General features: G+C 39.1%; 2 protein-coding genes across 2 annotated transcripts; one reads left to right on the forward strand and one right to left on the reverse strand.

Moving 5' to 3' along the window:
* Positions 1–81: 81 nt before the first annotated feature.
* On the reverse strand, positions 82–7101 carry LOC125230990 (CDK5RAP1-like protein). Its single transcript, XM_048136310.1, has 7 exons — positions 6458–7101; positions 6091–6241; positions 4120–4343; positions 3505–3635; positions 2441–2597; positions 1139–1266; positions 82–512 (listed from the first exon to the last, which is right to left on the reverse strand). Exons 1-7 carry the CDS (start codon positions 6990–6992, stop codon positions 123–125), a joined length of 1716 nt encoding a protein of 571 aa, XP_047992267.1. The 5' UTR covers positions 6993–7101; the 3' UTR covers positions 82–122.
* A 165-nt stretch (positions 7102–7266) lies between these two features.
* LOC125230991 (PEST proteolytic signal-containing nuclear protein-like) lies at positions 7267–11055 on the forward strand. Its single transcript, XM_048136312.1, has 4 exons — positions 7267–7414; positions 7519–7683; positions 7903–8179; positions 10626–11055. Exons 1-4 carry the CDS (start codon positions 7387–7389, stop codon positions 10792–10794), a joined length of 639 nt encoding a protein of 212 aa, XP_047992269.1. The 5' UTR covers positions 7267–7386; the 3' UTR covers positions 10795–11055.
* Positions 11056–16010: the final 4955 nt, after the last annotated feature.

Raw genomic sequence — 16010 nt, forward strand, 5'->3', positions numbered from 1 at the left:
ATGAATATGAATATGAATAGATTTGATATGTATTTATGGGCATCACTAAGTGATAATTGTGATAAAATAAATATCTACAAATTATCTTTAGATAATATTTATTACCAATCTATTTACACTACTTATACCCTAAGAACATGTCTGTCCCCCCAACTAACATCTCTGTAAAACTCCCTAACACTACTATGATACATGGGAACCCCTGTCAACACCGAAGACTTCGCCCCCGTTATCCTCACCGCCACAAAATCACCCGGGTTCATCCCCACTTTCCCCCCTTCACTCTCGATCTCACATTGATCGAAGACAACCTTCATGTAGAACTCATTTCGCCCTAACAACTGTCCCGTTTTGGGGACGGTCCCCTCAATAAGGACTAGGTGTGTGTTGCCGATCTCTGATTGGTTGAGGGCTTGGCTCTTGGCGCGGTAGAGTTGGATCATTCGGTTGTGGCGGAGTTTGTTGATGGCGTCTGGCACATCGTCTTTGTAGCGGCGGTGGGCGGCTGTTTTCTGAAAATGTAAGTACGATAATGAGTAAGAATGACAAAATATAGTCTCAAAATATAGTGTGACTAGCTTTTACCCGCGGCTTCGCTCGTGTTAAATTCCAAAATTGCTCCATACAAACTTCCACCCTCCATTTTAGGGAAGTGGCTAATCCTCCACTTCCCTAAAATGGAGGGTGTGTAAAAAGTGTGGAGGGAGGGAGGGTAAAAAGAGACAAAAAGTGGCCTATATACTATCTACATTTTAAAAAATCGCGTCAATTAGTCGCTCTATTTTGCCGTGAAAGACGGACAAACAGACACACAGGTTTCCCATTTATAATATTAATATGGATAAACTCATAAAATACCTACCAAAAGTATATGGTATATAGTCACTACTTTAAAAAAAACTTGTATCTTCGTCTGTCAATGAAAAGAAAATTGTAGTAAGTATGTATGGAATGCATATAGACTTACAGCGTTTTAACTTTGAGGAGCAGCGTGAGATACGAGATTTTTTGAAGTAGTGACGATATGATAGTATGGTATAGCCATTGGTATATGATTTCAAGTAAATTATTTTTTTACTATAGTTTCTATGTTATGTTTAATAACCTGAGCCCTATGGATTCTGTAATAAAATCTTACCTCCCTCATACTGTAGGGGAACAGAAAGGCGATATTATAGTCGACCTGCTGCATCAGCGTCATGGTTTCTTCGAACTCCTCGTCAGTCTCCCCACAGAATCCGCAGATCATGTCGGTGGACAGGCCCACTGAAATATTACACAAATATGTTAGTATTTAATACCTATATGATATGTTATCAATAGGGTTGCAAATAGAAAAAAAAACATTTTTTTTTTCAGAATTATGAAAAAAAAACATGACAAAAAAACCGAGAACCATTGTTTTTTTTTCTAAATATGTTTTTTTTTCAGATGAACAAATAATACGACAATAATGGTTTTTCGTGATTTGTAACGTTTCAATAACAATAACGTACGATAAACATTCATTATACAAACGTTTATTGGGGAATCCCCGATGTAATGCGGCGTGGAGCGTGGAGAGGCGGTGGTGTTGCCCACAGTAAATAGCGACAACTACTAACTACAGATTTCGTAAATGTTAGTTTTATAAAACCAGAAATTAAAGTTATTAAATTAAATTCGTTTATTAGTTAACATAAAGTCCAAAAAACCGTATAAAAGTATTAACTGCTTTGCAAATGAGATTTCGTACTTCAGAAAAAAAACATACTCTAGAAAAAAAAACTGTTTTTTTCACGGCTTTTTTTTCATGTCTTTCTTCAAGCCAGAAAAAAACGTTTTTTTTTTGCAACCATAGTTATCAATGATGAAAACATAAATAAATTTTTACATACAAAGAAAACATTAATAACTCAAGGAGGGTACAAGTGGCGGCACATAAGTTTAGCGCTGAGTGAAATGTGACTTTCTGCGCAATAACTAAAGTTATGTGCCGCCACTTTTGTGCCACACTGGGATTCGAACGCGGGACTTCGCGTTTCATAGGCAGGAACACTATAAACTATAGACAGTGTTTTCAGTGTGCCTTGGTTCGTGTGTCATGCCATTCAACATTACAAATTTATTTATTACACGATATATAAAATTAAAATTTTAAAAAACCCCCGACCGCGACATAGTAAACCGATTTTCATGAAACAACACACGACACAACGCACCCTACACAACACTCCCGACTAACTCAGCTTTCAGACAAAAAAACTAAATCAAAATCGGTCCATCCGTTCGAGAGCTACGATGCCACAGACAGACACACACAGACAGACAAACAGACAGACAAGTCAAACTTATAACACCCCGTCGTTTTTGCGTCGGGGGTTAAAAAATAAAAACGGATAAGTTTTAAGAATAGGTCGCCATAAAAATCATATTACATATAATATATATTTTTACATACCTCCAGGGATAGTACTTTTGACGTGATCAACAAGTTGCAAATATGCTTCTCTCGTATACCCTCGCCGCATTCTTTCTAAAACGGCGGTGGAACCCGACTGCGCCGGCAAGTGGAGTAACTTGCAGATGTTTGGACGCTCGTTGATCACTTGCAACACCTACAAACAATAATACCAATTAACACATATATTCAGATTCAGGTTCAATAATTTATTCAATGGTAAACACAATTATATACATAAGTATTATATAAATTCTAATAAGTGATGAGATACAACTAGGGAACAAATCAAATTATTTTATTGAATATTTTTTCGTTTTTTTCTTTCGTGTATGATATCTATTTCAATTTATAAGTGATGAGATTTAAAAAAAATGTAACTCGAGTTTACCATACGAAATCAGCAATTCCCGTCAACTTTGTACAAAAATTAAGGGAAAAGTTAAATTTGTTTTTATTAATTCCTATTTTGTTACTAAGATTTTGTTGATGAATTGACATTTTATTAAGTTTTATTTCGTCATTAAGGTTCTCTAGTATCTATATTTTCTTAATTATAACAATTATCCTGTATATATCTTACGAAAGTCGAATTATATTACTAAATTTTGGTAACAAAATAGGATCAATTTAAATTTGCTGAAATGGTCCCGCCTCAGCATAAATCACCCCTAGGGGTCAGCGCTGATCTTCCGGCGAGACCAGTTTGTGGGCCACGAACGCAGCTGTACGACCTTTACGTACGATTTAAAAATAATTTGATATTTTTTACTTTATTGAATGTCGATAATCTAGTTTGCTTAGGTTTTCATCACGGCCGTTGGCAACATGTTAAACTGTATCACTGATCGCCAACTAAGCGTTCTCCAAGAGCCCAACCGGCGAATATCGCACGTAAATGTTAAAGAACTCATTTTACATTTCGGGGATTGAACCAACGACCAGATTGAGTTCATCTTTCGAGTTTTATTAGTGGATTTAAACTTGAAAATCTGCTTCATTTATTACATTGACCCTTCCTTGGAAATATTTATTGATAGTTTTTGATATCAGCGACTGCTTACCTCGTCAGGAAAGTCCTTGGGATGTGCGGCGGTGAACCTAACCCGCATGTCGGGGACGGCGGCCGACACCTGATCTAGCAGGTCCGCGAAGCGAAGCCCGCCTTTCTTAGGCTTGTACACCGTTTTGAACCCTGGAACAATTTAGGGCCTTCTTACTACTATCTTTTTTATTTATTTCAGTACATCCACATCAAATGTCACATATCAGTATAAATACCTACCTTTTGCCAGCTGTGTATCCTGTCCCCATCGTCCAGTTGCTCCCTGTGGTCTCTATAGCTGTTCACATTCTGCCCTAACAGCGTGATCTCCTACACGCCGTGGTCAGCGAGTAGCCGCGCCTCGTCGACTATGGAACGGAGCGGTCGGGAGGGGAACTGTGTGGAACGTAGCGGTCGAGAGGGGAACTGTGTGGAACGTAGCGGTCGAGAGCGTTCGCGTCTCTCGTAAGAATACCTTCTACGTGTCGACATGTAGGATGTAGGTGTAAAAAGACCTTATGATAGTTTTTTTAGATTCATTATTTGTAAAAGACCTTACCTTCTGCTAAATATATAGTAGGTATCTGAAACTGAGATACATAAAATACAAATAACAATATGTATAAATACCTACCTTTTGCCAGCTGTGTGTCTATTCTCTCCCCATCGTCCGGTTGCCCCCTGTGGTCTCTATAGCTGTTCACATTCTGCCCTAACAGCGTGACCTCCTTCACGCCGCGGTCGGCGAGTAACCGTGCCTCGTCGACTATGGAACGCAGCGGTCGGGAACGTTCCCGGCCGCGGGTGAACGGGACTATGCAGTATGTACACATGTTGTCGCAGCCACGCATTATCGAGCTGCAGAAAGAAAGAAAAAAATCACACGGAGAATTCAAGTTAATCAGGACACAGAAAAAAATATTTTTTGCAAAAATTTCATTTTTGGCACAAGCTTTTATCGCCGACTGTACCTTTCGTTCAACAGTCATCTACTGCTCTCTGAGACGTTTCTAAAAACCCCTTACTCGATGGAGATACGACGTTTCATAACAGAGTTCCTATGACCACCTCTCTGCTCCATCATCAGGTCAGCTCCATGACACCATAAATAAATTTCAGCTCAATCGGAAACCCGGAAGTGGGACAAATTTAGCTTCTACGTTTTAATGCACACTAACATACTAACAAGTGAAGTTGAATAAAAGCTTTTAATAATAATTTTTAAGAAAAAAAAACCGCCTTCCTTTGGGGTTCTGGTGATAAATACTTTCAAATGTTGGATTATGTTATCAATTCGTCTGTATATTTTTTAATGTTTGTTATTCGATATCTCCGTCATTTCTGAACCAATTTTGAAATCTGGATGATTCTGAAGTACTTACAGATGAGAATGATTATCAGAACGGAACTCTAACCAGGGGCTGCTCACTCTTCATCAGCAGTTCCACTGCACCAAATGTCACTGTTCTGGACGTAAGTGCATGCTGTTCTTATAAAAATACCAAAGTCACTATAAGTGTGCCGTTCAGATTTGAGGAGTTCCGTTCTGACCATCATCAGCAATTCCACTGCACCAAATATCACTGTTCTGGACGTAAGTGCATGCTGTTCTTATAAATATACCAAAGTCACTATAAGTGTGCCGTTCAGATTTGAGGAGTTCCATTCTGACCATCATCAGGAGTTCCACTGCACCAAATGTCACTGTTCCGTACGTAAATGCATGCAGTTCCTTTAAAAACACAAAAATCACCATATGTTTGCCTTTCAGATTTGAGGAGTTCCCTCGATTTCTCCAGGATCCCATCATCAGAACTGGGTTCTGAGAAAAATGGGACCAATCTGTATGCATATACATTCAATAAAAAAAAAATTTACAAAATCGGTCTAGTAACGACGGAGATATCGAGGAACAAACATTAAAAAAAAAAAAAAAAAAAACATTGAGATTTGGAAGGCGGTTAAAAATACAGGAAATTAACACTATTACTACACCAGCTACAAAAGAAATTTCAATTTACAGTACCAAACAGTACAAGTAAGTACATGTCAGACATGATACTGATAACTCAAACGTAAAATTGAGAAAATAATTATGGTATTCTTACCTACTACTTGCTTTCTTACTTACTAAGTTCCTTTAAAATCTTAAGTTTATTCCGAGAATATAAAATTGTCCTAAGTTGATTGAGGAGCTTTCTTGCTGTCGTTTCTACATCCAAGTAATAAAGAATTGTGAAGGTGGGAAAATTGAGAAATATAAAAAAAAGAAGAAAACTATTTTAACAAAAAAATATCACTTACAGGAATTTCAAAGAATCCCCAAAAGTGTATGTGTGTTGTATCCTCAAATAAAACTTAATCTAAGCAAAACAGAAATCTTAGCATGATGAAAAGCTCATAACTGTAGATGTAGATGTAGTGTAGGGACGCCTGGCCGGATACAGGCGGGCTGTCGATCGCTGGTGCGTTCATTCAGCCCAGTTCCCTGGGGTTGGAGCTGCAGGTTACTGTCTCGGCTGCCCTCCCACACTTCTCTCCTCAAATCTCCTCAAAGTTCATAACTAATACACTATCAAAGGTTTTTTTAACTTAAAAGACTCACATGAAAGCAGAGACACTGTCCTGGTTAAGTCTCACTGGCATCACGTCAGCATATGTCTCGTCTAAAGACAGCAACACATTGACAGCAGTCTGTCCGCTTTGTGTTAGAGCTAACAAACGCGGTAAGTCTCTGTAGCTATCTGGCCCGGCCACTGGAAAATTAGAATCAAAAACATGTAAATCCATGATCCACTCTAGGCTCTCAGGGGTAAAAATACTTTAGTACCACCACATTAGTTATTTTTTACTTGTTTTATAGGTTTTTTTCGTTACTGTTTAATAAGATCTTCAAAGATCTCATCATTTTTTATAACAACTTTGAAAAGCATAATAACTCAATTTATGAAATGAAAATTATTTTTTCTTACCAACATCAACAGCCTTTTCTTTTTCGATAAGTTTGGTCTTTAGACGCTCAGCCATACAACCCAGTAAACCAATTTTAACCGGCCTTTCCTTGTTCTTCTGAGCCCGTCGCCTTTTGAACCCTCTCAGGTGGTCCAAACGGTGCCATATCTTACTCTCAGCCCCTTCCCTGATCGCACACGTCATCACCAGGAATATATCAGCTTCCTCCTCAATTTCCGTCTTCTCAAAACCTTCTTTCTTCAAAATAGACCACACAATCTCCGTGTCGTTCAAGTTCATTTGACATCCGTACACATCGAAATAAACCTTACGATTCGAAGCAAACGATACATTATCTGGTAAATACGGAATATGGGGCCTATCTAGAAGAACGGGCTCAGAGTCTCCAATAATAAAATCCTTTAGTCCAGGCCCCTGTTTTATTTTATCACGTCTTGAAGTTGGTTGAGTACTGTCTGATAAACATCGACAATTTCTGGACACATATTTATTGGGTAGGTTCAGTAACCGCTGAGTACGACGTAATAAAGACATTTTTGGATATTTTTATTGTTTTTACATACTACTTTGCCTTAAAACTATAATATTTGAGGAATTGATATCACGTAACCTAGAATTTTTTGTTGACAATTCGATGTGTCATTGTGACTTATATAAGCCGTATTTTTCTAATGGAATTATCACGAATGGTTAGAACTCAAAAAGCTTTCTGTACACGACGCGTCTTAAGATCACATTGAGATAATAATTGAGGTGTTGGCTAGCTTGATTTTGTCCCGTTTTGATTAATATTTGTCTTGTCTATTGTCTATGAAAAAATAAAATGGCTGAATTGCTCGAGCTGTCAAATCGGGCTTAAATTTTAATAATTTTGATATAAGGAAACCGAAGAACTATTATCCGCAAGAGTATCAAGGTGAAATCAGCAATGAGCGGTCGTTACGACTACAGCAAAGGTATTCGAATGATATAGCGTCATGAGAATTTAGCGACGCTCGATAAGTTAGACGTAGGATTGTTTAAGTATTTTTATTTATCGTGGCCAGTGTTGCATTGGCAGGGTCGTCTCGATCCGCGCGTGATGATTCTAGGCACGAGAAGCGGCGGGAGCGTGACAGGTCGCGGTCGCCGCGCTCGAGGTCTCCCAGACGCCAACGTTCTCCTGAAGTCAGTCGCAACCGCTACTCTAAAGAACGATCGAGAGATCCAGACACCAATCGTGACAGTGAGTAGCGTTTTCCTTATCTCAAAGCTGTAGCTTGAAGCATACAGCAAATGAAGCATATACAGTGAAGTCTGTAGACTTCACTGTATATGCTTCATTTGCACACACACACACACACACAATTACACTAGGACAACATTCTTATTCATTTCTTATATTTTGTCCTTTAGTATCTGAGAAAAAGTTACTTTTATTTATACCATAAAAATTACATTACAGGAAACACAGCTACAAAGCTTGACAAAATCCCAAAACACACAGAATGGGATGAGTCCAGCGATGATGAGGTCCCGGCCCCGCCTCCACCACCCAGGATCAGCAAGATCAGCATGGGCTTTGCCAAGCCCGCTGCTCCCATCAAGATGAACATTGGTGCCAAGCCTAGTGTGCAGGCCACGAAGCCAACTATTGCATCTGTGTTCAATGCTGATGATGATGATGATGAGCCTGAGGAGATGCCAGCTGAAGCTAGGATGAGAATGAGGAATATTGGAAGGTAAGTTCGTAACTTAGAAATACAAATAATCTATTAAAACATATACAATTAAAAAATAATTAATCTATGTGGAAATTATAATTTTAGAACAAAACGGGACTTAATCGCGTAAACACTTACATTCATATTAGGCCCGACGTTTCGAACATCACATTATGTTCGTGGTCACGGGTAGACTGGCGAGGAATTGCATCAACATCTTCTAGCCGCGCGAGTTTCTCAAACTACCCGCACTTGTTCTTGATTATGCACTTTTGCGCTAGGGTTGTCACTTTGCCTACACACAACACTCACGACATCAGCCGGTGTGTCCCTCGGTGTTTTTTCACGCTTACATTTGCTAATCACTGGATTCCACGAAGAAGAAATTCCCTGTCCCTCATTTTGGTTGAAATTTCGATGCTTCCTAATTTCAATCGCTTCACGTACTTTTCTGCTGTAGAACAGACGTTCCGTTGATAGGAAGCATCGAAATTTCAACCAAAATGAGGGACAGGGAATTTCTTCTTCGTGGAATCCAGTGATTAGCAAATGTAAGCGTGAAAAAACACCGAGGGGACACACCGGCTGATGTGAGTGTTGTGTGTAGGCAAAGTGACAACCCTAGCGCAAAAGTGAATAATCAAGAACAAGTGCGGGTAGTTCGAGAAACTCGCGCGGCTAGAAGATGTTGATGCAATTCCTCGCCAGTCTACCCGTGACCACGAACATAATGTGATGTTCGAAACGTCGGGCCTAATATGAATGTAAGTGTTTACGCTATTAAGTCCCGTTTTGTTCTAAAATTATGAGTGCAAATCGTGTTAGTCTAAATCAATATATGTGGAAATTATTCCACAGACCACTTTTACACATCAAATTTTTTAACAAGGTTTTTAGATGTATCTTGTTGGATCTAAACCATAAGAATAATTTTTGATCCATTTAAAGCCCAATGAAGATGTACAAGGTATGATCCCAAAAGCTTTGTGAGTACAATAGGATGTATAGTATTTTTATGCTTATTTTATAAAATTTATCTTTGAATTGGTAACAGCTATAATCATCATCCTCCTGGCGCTATTCCGGCATTTGCCACGGCTCATGGGAGCCTGGGGTCCGCTTTGACAACTAATCCCAAGATTTGGCGTAGGCACTAGTTTTACGAAAGCGACTGCCATCTGACCTTCCATCCCGAAGGGTAACTAGACCTTATTGGAATTAGTCCGGTTTCCTCACGATGTTTTCCTTCACCGAAAAGCGACTGGCAAATATCAAATGACATTTCGCACATATGTAACTTCCGAGAAACTCATTGGTGCGAGCCGGGGTTCGAACCCGCGACCTCCGGAACAAAAGTCGCACGCACTTACCGCTAGGCTACCAGCTCTCAGTGGTAACAAGTATAATCTTCTTCTTCTTTACATCCTGTTACCCTCTGCTGGGGTGTAGGGCTCGAGAATCATATTTCTCAATTTACTCCGGTCTTGGGCAGTTTGAGTGACCTCCTCCCACCCCATGTCTAGCACCCTGAGCTCCTGCTGAACCGAACGACGCCAGGTCGATTTAGGGCGGCATGGTTTTCGCTTTCCGGGTACATTCCAGGTGAGGGCCATTTTGGATAGGTGGGTATCAGGTTTTCTGAGGATGTGTCCAATCTAGAGATGGGCCGAACATGGACTTTGCCGAATACGAATATTCGACCGAATATTCGGCCGAACATTCGGTTCAGCTCTTACCGAACCGAATATTCGGTTACGCTATATTTAGAAAGCGGATGTTAAGATTAAAACTATTAAATGATTGATAATGGTAACATATGTTACTAGAACTACATATGTTTTACGATTTAGTGGATTTAACTAAAACTTAGTTAAAACAACTCTGAACTCTTCTCAACTCTTAAACTACGGTTTTTTCAACTTTGTATTTATATTTTGAGGCAAAGGCAATTATTTATTGTTGTAGTTCCTTAGAAAGCTACTAAAATAGGAGCTTATTATCCAATGGAATACGTAAGATTTTCATTAGTTATGTACTTTGTTTATTCGGTAAATATTCGGCAATGCAACCGAATTATTCGGCCGAATACGAACATTGAAAAACTTGCCGAATATGCCGAATACCGAATATTTACCGAATATTCGGCCCATCTCTAGTCCAATCCAATGCCATTTCCGCGTCTGTATTTCTTCTTGTAACAAGTATAATAATTTTAAATTTAAAAGTGGAAAATGTCTGCCTTGGGTGAGACTTGAACTCACGGCCTCTGGATCGATACTCCAGGCATCGATTGCAGACGTTTCTGCTAATCAGAAGTTAAAGTATAATAATGTTTAAAAAATATAGGATGTAAATTGCAATTGCATTGCTACTTAATTATTTTTATATGAAATTGAGAATAATTTTGCAATAAGATCTTGTCTCCCTAAAGAAAAATACAACCTTAAAAATCCATTCATTACAGAGAAACACCAACATCAGCTGGCCCGAACTCCTTTGGCAAGACCAAGCAGGGCTTCTGCGATGCCAAGAAGCTGTTCGAAAAGAACCTGAAACAACAACTAGACGAAACAAACGAACGACCAGTCCTACCCAAATTCCCACAGACTATCTATAAGATTAAACCTACATGAGTGTGGTCTGTTTAAAAACTGATCTTTGTGATTTATAATGATAGTTTTAAATCGAAGAGCACAAACACTGGAGAAAATATTTATTATTACATATATCAGTTTCAAGTATTGTAAACTGAAATGGAATATGAGATGCTTGAAATATATTTAAAAATATTTTAAGCGGGTTACTCAAGTGTTAAGTCGATGTAACGTTCGACATGTTTCGATCCATTTCCGAGGATCTTTCTCAAGAGTAGCGGCCTCGCCTTTACATGTCGAGAGCGCGACGCACGTGACTTAACACGTGAGTAACCCTCTTAAAATATTTTTAAATATGTTTGAGTCTCCCAGGAGTTTTATAGTTAAATATGCTTGAAATAATCTTATACTTTTAAACGAGCAATTCTTGTATATTTATTTATTTATATATATATTTACACTGACGATCTCGAAAACCGCTCTAACGATTTCGCAGAAATTTGTTATGTGGGGGTTTTTGGGGGTGAAAAATCGGTCTAACTTATCCTTAGGTCCCGGAAAACGCGAATTTTCGAGTTTTCATGCGTTTTTCTTCGCGCGCCATCTCGTGTGCAGTAGTTGTACTATTAAGACAGAAATATCTGGGCGACCGAGCTTCGCTCGGTTCTATTTTAATATATCACGTCTTTAGATAAAAAAAAAAACTCTTATAAATACAAAAACAAAAAAAAAGACAAAAAACAAAAACTTAATTTCTGGCCGGGATTCGAAACCCTGACACCTACGATCTATCTGCGTACATTAGACCGACCTCGTGCGACTGAGCTACGCGGAATCGATGCGCGCGCGGCGAAATTAAGGACCATATTTTACGTTTACAAATGCGAAAGAAAAACTCAAGAAAACTCGAAAATTCGCGTTTTCCGGGATCTAAGGCTACGCTAGATCGATTTTTCACCCCCGAAAACCCCCACAAAACAAATTTCAGCGAAATCGTTAGAGCGGTTTCCGAGATCGTCGGTATATATAAATAAATAAATAAATAAATAAATAAATAAATAAATAAATATACAAGAATTGCTCGTTTAATAGTATTAAGACAGAATTCTTTCGGTCGATGTAAGTACTATTTATTGCAAACACTAGATGGCGACACAGGTCAAGGCTAAAACGAATAGAAAATACACTATTTGAGTTTTTGTGGCGAAATGCGCGCCATCTCGTGTGGAGTAGTTGTGTTGTTAAGGCTGAGAATTCTTTCGCTCGATGTAGGTACTATTCATTTTTGAACTAGATGGCGACACATGTCAAGAATACGAAACAGAACCGAGCGAAGCTCGGTTGCCCAGATATTGTAAAATTAAGCTCTACCTTCGAAATAAAGTTCAAAATTGAGGGTAAAATATATTTGCCTGTTAAAGAATGAAATGAAGCAATAATAATTTAAAATGAAGTGACTCTCATTTTGATAAATAAAATCATTATAATTCACATAGACCGGCCGTTCTATATTTGTGACTTTCCAAGATAAAAGGTTCCTTATGCTCCATGTGGTCTTCCTAGGCACTAGTCCAAAGGAGAGTAGGCTATAATCTATCGGCGATAGAAAGGGAAAAAAGATAGTCGCTCTCGTGTAAATAAAAGAGACGTGATGATAGCGCTCACTCTCTTTTATTTACATGGGAGCGACTATCATTTGTTCGTATCTATCACTGATAACTCATACCTTACTCGGTTCTGGTGGGACCAGTAACTTGTGTACATAAAGTATAAGTATCCTTTTTTTATGGAAAGCTACATTTCCGATAAGGTTTAGTTCTTAGCTTGTGTATTGTTAAAAGTTTGAATTGACAATGAATTATATTTTATGTTGATGGTGCAAGTAGAAATGAAATAAGAGTTTTAGATGTTGAGTGCTTTTACTCTGGCCTTGTAATTAAAACCTTTTACCTACGTAATAAGATACATAAAGACGGTCAAGCAAATCAGGTCACTAAAAAAAAGCGCGAAATTCAAATTCTCTATGGGACGATACAATTTTTTTTTTACCTTCGCACCTACAACCTGACCTGACAAAAAAAGAGTAGAATAAAATAAGGGCTGTCACCGTCTATGTAATCCGTTTTGCGTGTGGCAACCATTGAGTCATTGTTGTATGAGAAAAATAAGTGTTGCTATGATAATAGTTATTTGTTATACAAGGGGGCGAAGTTGTATTTTAACGCCGAGTGTGGAATTGAAAAACGAGCAAGTGAAGGGATTCTATAGTTGAACCACGAGCGAAGCGAGTGGTTCGAGAATAGAATCCTGAACTTGCGAGTTTTTTAACACACGAGAAGTAAAATACGTTTGCACCCTAGTGTAACACAAAACTTTTCCCCTCACTAGCTCGGAAACACATGTTTTGTCCTTTAATACCAGCGGGTAAAAACGTATTTTATACACTAGTGGGTAAAGTAATTTGACCTTGAATAAAGTCAAATGAACTGCTTTAAAATTGATAAAAGTAGGTGAATCTAGTAATAAAGATGATTTACCACCTGTGGAACTACTGGAAACAGTGATAAACGCATTTTTTGCGTTGTAGTTTCCTCGCTATAGTGAGGGGAAAAGTTTTGTGTTACACTCGGGTGCAAATATATTTTACTTCTCGTGTGTTAAAAAACTCGCAAGTTCAGGATTCTATTCTCGAACCACTCGCTTCGCTCGTGGTTCAACTATAGAATCCTTTCACTTACTCGTTTTTCAATTCCACACTCGGCGTTAAAATACAACTTTGCCCCCTTGTATAACAAATAACTATTTCCCCTCACTATAGCGAGGAAACTACAAAGCAAAAAATGTGTTTATCACTGCTTCCTACTAGTTCCACAGGTGGTAAATCATCTTTATTACTATATTCACCTACTTTTATCAATTTTAAAGCAGTTAATTTGACTTTATTCAAGGTCAAATTACTTTACCCACTAGTGGATAAAATGGGTTTTTACCCGCTGGTATTAAAGGACAAAACACGTGTTTCCGAGCTAGTGAGGGGAAAAATAATTTAGTTCCATTTCAACTTTTATTGGCATGCTGTATATTTAATTTGCCGCCTTTTTCAGTGACAAGATTTGCTTGACCGTCTATAGTTGTGTTTTTATGAGAGTTAAATCATAGTTTAAGTGAGTCTAAGCTTTTTTGTACAGACTTTTAACATGTACATTTCCATAGATTATGGTGAATTCGTGATACACACTTTGGCATTTAAAAGTCTGCGCAGTTAGCTTGGTCCCAGTCTGACTTACAGAAATACGTATTCACGTTAATGCTTTAAAACACAGTCAAGCTTTTTTATATTAGCCGGGTCCACGCAGACAGTTTTCTCGCGCTGCAAACGTGCTATGAAGACGCCTCGGCCGAGGCAGTGCGCGCATTTTACTCGGCCGTTCAAAATTACAGGCGGTATAGGGTTCACCCTTAAGTCCGGAGAAACTTCACCTCCCTCCGTATGTGTGTTCTATGGCCTGTACAATGGGTTGTTCTGAGGAAGTTTCACATGATGCCAACGTCCACTTTTCGTCATCGCAACGCTCGCCACCGACAGAGGGCGCTCATCCACACACCTTGCAACCTAAATGGTCGTGCACCGTGCGCATGCGCGGATCCAGGGGGGGAGGGGTCATGACCTCCCCCCCTGGAGCCTAAGTTGGCCATACAAATAGACCACGTGACCCCCCCCTGGGGCCCCCCGGGCCTTTACCACGTGACCCCCCCTGGGCACGAAGCTGGATCCGCGCTTGACCGTGCGGTTTCAAAGAAATTTCCTCCCGCGGACGGACGCTCTGAACTGATGAACTACAAAATGGGGTTCTTCAAAAAAGGATGGAAAGGATTTCTAATGGGTCGGCAACGCACATGTGACACCCTTTGAGTGTTACGGTGACCGCTTTCCATCATTCGGTCCGTATTACTGTTTGCCACCGACGTGCTATTTAAAAAAAAATCTGCCTCTGTGGAGGCAAGTCGAGGAAATTGCCTCTTTCTGTGTAGACCCGGCTATTGGTCTGTTTTGTCTAGTCCTAGAAAAAGGCCATAAGTGTTCATGTCTTGTCAGTTTTATGAAAGAGATGGTCTTCAGTAGTTCTGAAAAGATGGTGCCTTGAAAATCAATTCGGGGTCTTATAATCTACGTAATTCTAGAAAGTCAGTATTTTCGGCGCATTATAATATGTATGATATAAATATAACCGTTATAAGGATGCATTTACACTGGGTCGTTTTGCATTTCCTGACTAGTTTGGAAAAAACTCGTATCTTCTGTCAATGGAAAGACAAACCATAAATTAAATATAACAAGATCATACCATCCCATACATTAAAATGCGACCGTCTACGAACGCGCCTACACTCCACCACACATAGATGGCGCCACAAAAAAAATGCCTTGTTGCCACCGATTATTTGTAGATTGGCATTAAGACAAGTGTCAATTCCGAGCCGTAATATGTCAAAAGTGACACTTAACGCCATCTACAAGTATAATCGAAAGCTCACTAGCTCGGAAACACGTGTTTTGTCCTTTAATACCAGCGGGTAAAAACGCATTTTATCCACTAGTGGGTAAAGTAATTTGACCTTGAGTATAGTCAAATTTTCTGCTTTAAAATTGATAAAAGTGGGTGAATCTAGTGATGACGATGATTTACCACCTGTGGAACTACTGGAAGCATTGATAAACGCGTTTTTTGGGTTGTACTTTCCTCGCTATAATGAGGGGAAAAGTTTTGTGTTACACTCGGCTGCAAATGTATTTTACTTCTCGTGTGTTGAAAAACGAGCAAGTGAAAGGATTCTATAGTTGAACCACGAGCGAAGCGAGTGGTTCGAGAATAGAATCCTGAACTTGCGAATTTCACACTCGGCGTTAAAATACAACTTTGCACCCTTGTATAACAAATAACTATTTTTATACTACGTCGGTAGCAAACAAACATGCGGTCCGCCTGATGGAAAGCGATCACCGTAACCTATGGACGCCTGCAACTCAAGGAGTGTTAGATACATGCGCGTTGCCAACCCATTAGAAACTAGGCGCGAAGTTATTCGCGCCTTACCTACTTTACTTTCTGCTCTTTCTAGCATCGGTCAGTTGGTGTTGTGCAAAATTGCAAATGACCTAGTGCGAATGTATGGAGCCATACAAATCTACATATAAAGTATTTACGAAATTTGATTGTGATGTATCATTGTTTACTAAGTATTCAACAGGCGCT

Source organism: Leguminivora glycinivorella, chromosome 11, assembly GCF_023078275.1.
Source record: "Leguminivora glycinivorella isolate SPB_JAAS2020 chromosome 11, LegGlyc_1.1, whole genome shotgun sequence".
In the NCBI taxonomy this organism is placed as follows: Eukaryota; Metazoa; Arthropoda; class Insecta; order Lepidoptera; family Tortricidae; genus Leguminivora; species Leguminivora glycinivorella.

Coding starts and splice junctions, on each gene's coding strand:
- LOC125230990 (XM_048136310.1), bottom strand. CDS start 6,992: ATGTCTTTATTACGTCGTACTCAGCGGTTACTGAACCTACCCAATAAA. Junction 6,242..6,457: donor AGAAAAGGCTGTTGATGTTG/GTAAGAAAAAAT, acceptor CTAATTTTCCAG/TGGCCGGGCCAGATAGCTAC. Junction 4,344..6,090: donor GACAGTGTCTCTGCTTTCAT/GTGAGTCTTTTA, acceptor TTCTTTCTGCAG/CTCGATAATGCGTGGCTGCG.
- LOC125230991 (XM_048136312.1), top strand. CDS start 7,387: ATGAGCGGTCGTTACGACTACAGCAAAG. Junction 7,684..7,902: donor TCCAGACACCAATCGTGACA/GTGAGTAGCGTT, acceptor ATTACATTACAG/GAAACACAGCTACAAAGCTT. Junction 8,180..10,625: donor AGAATGAGGAATATTGGAAG/GTAAGTTCGTAA, acceptor CATTCATTACAG/AGAAACACCAACATCAGCTG.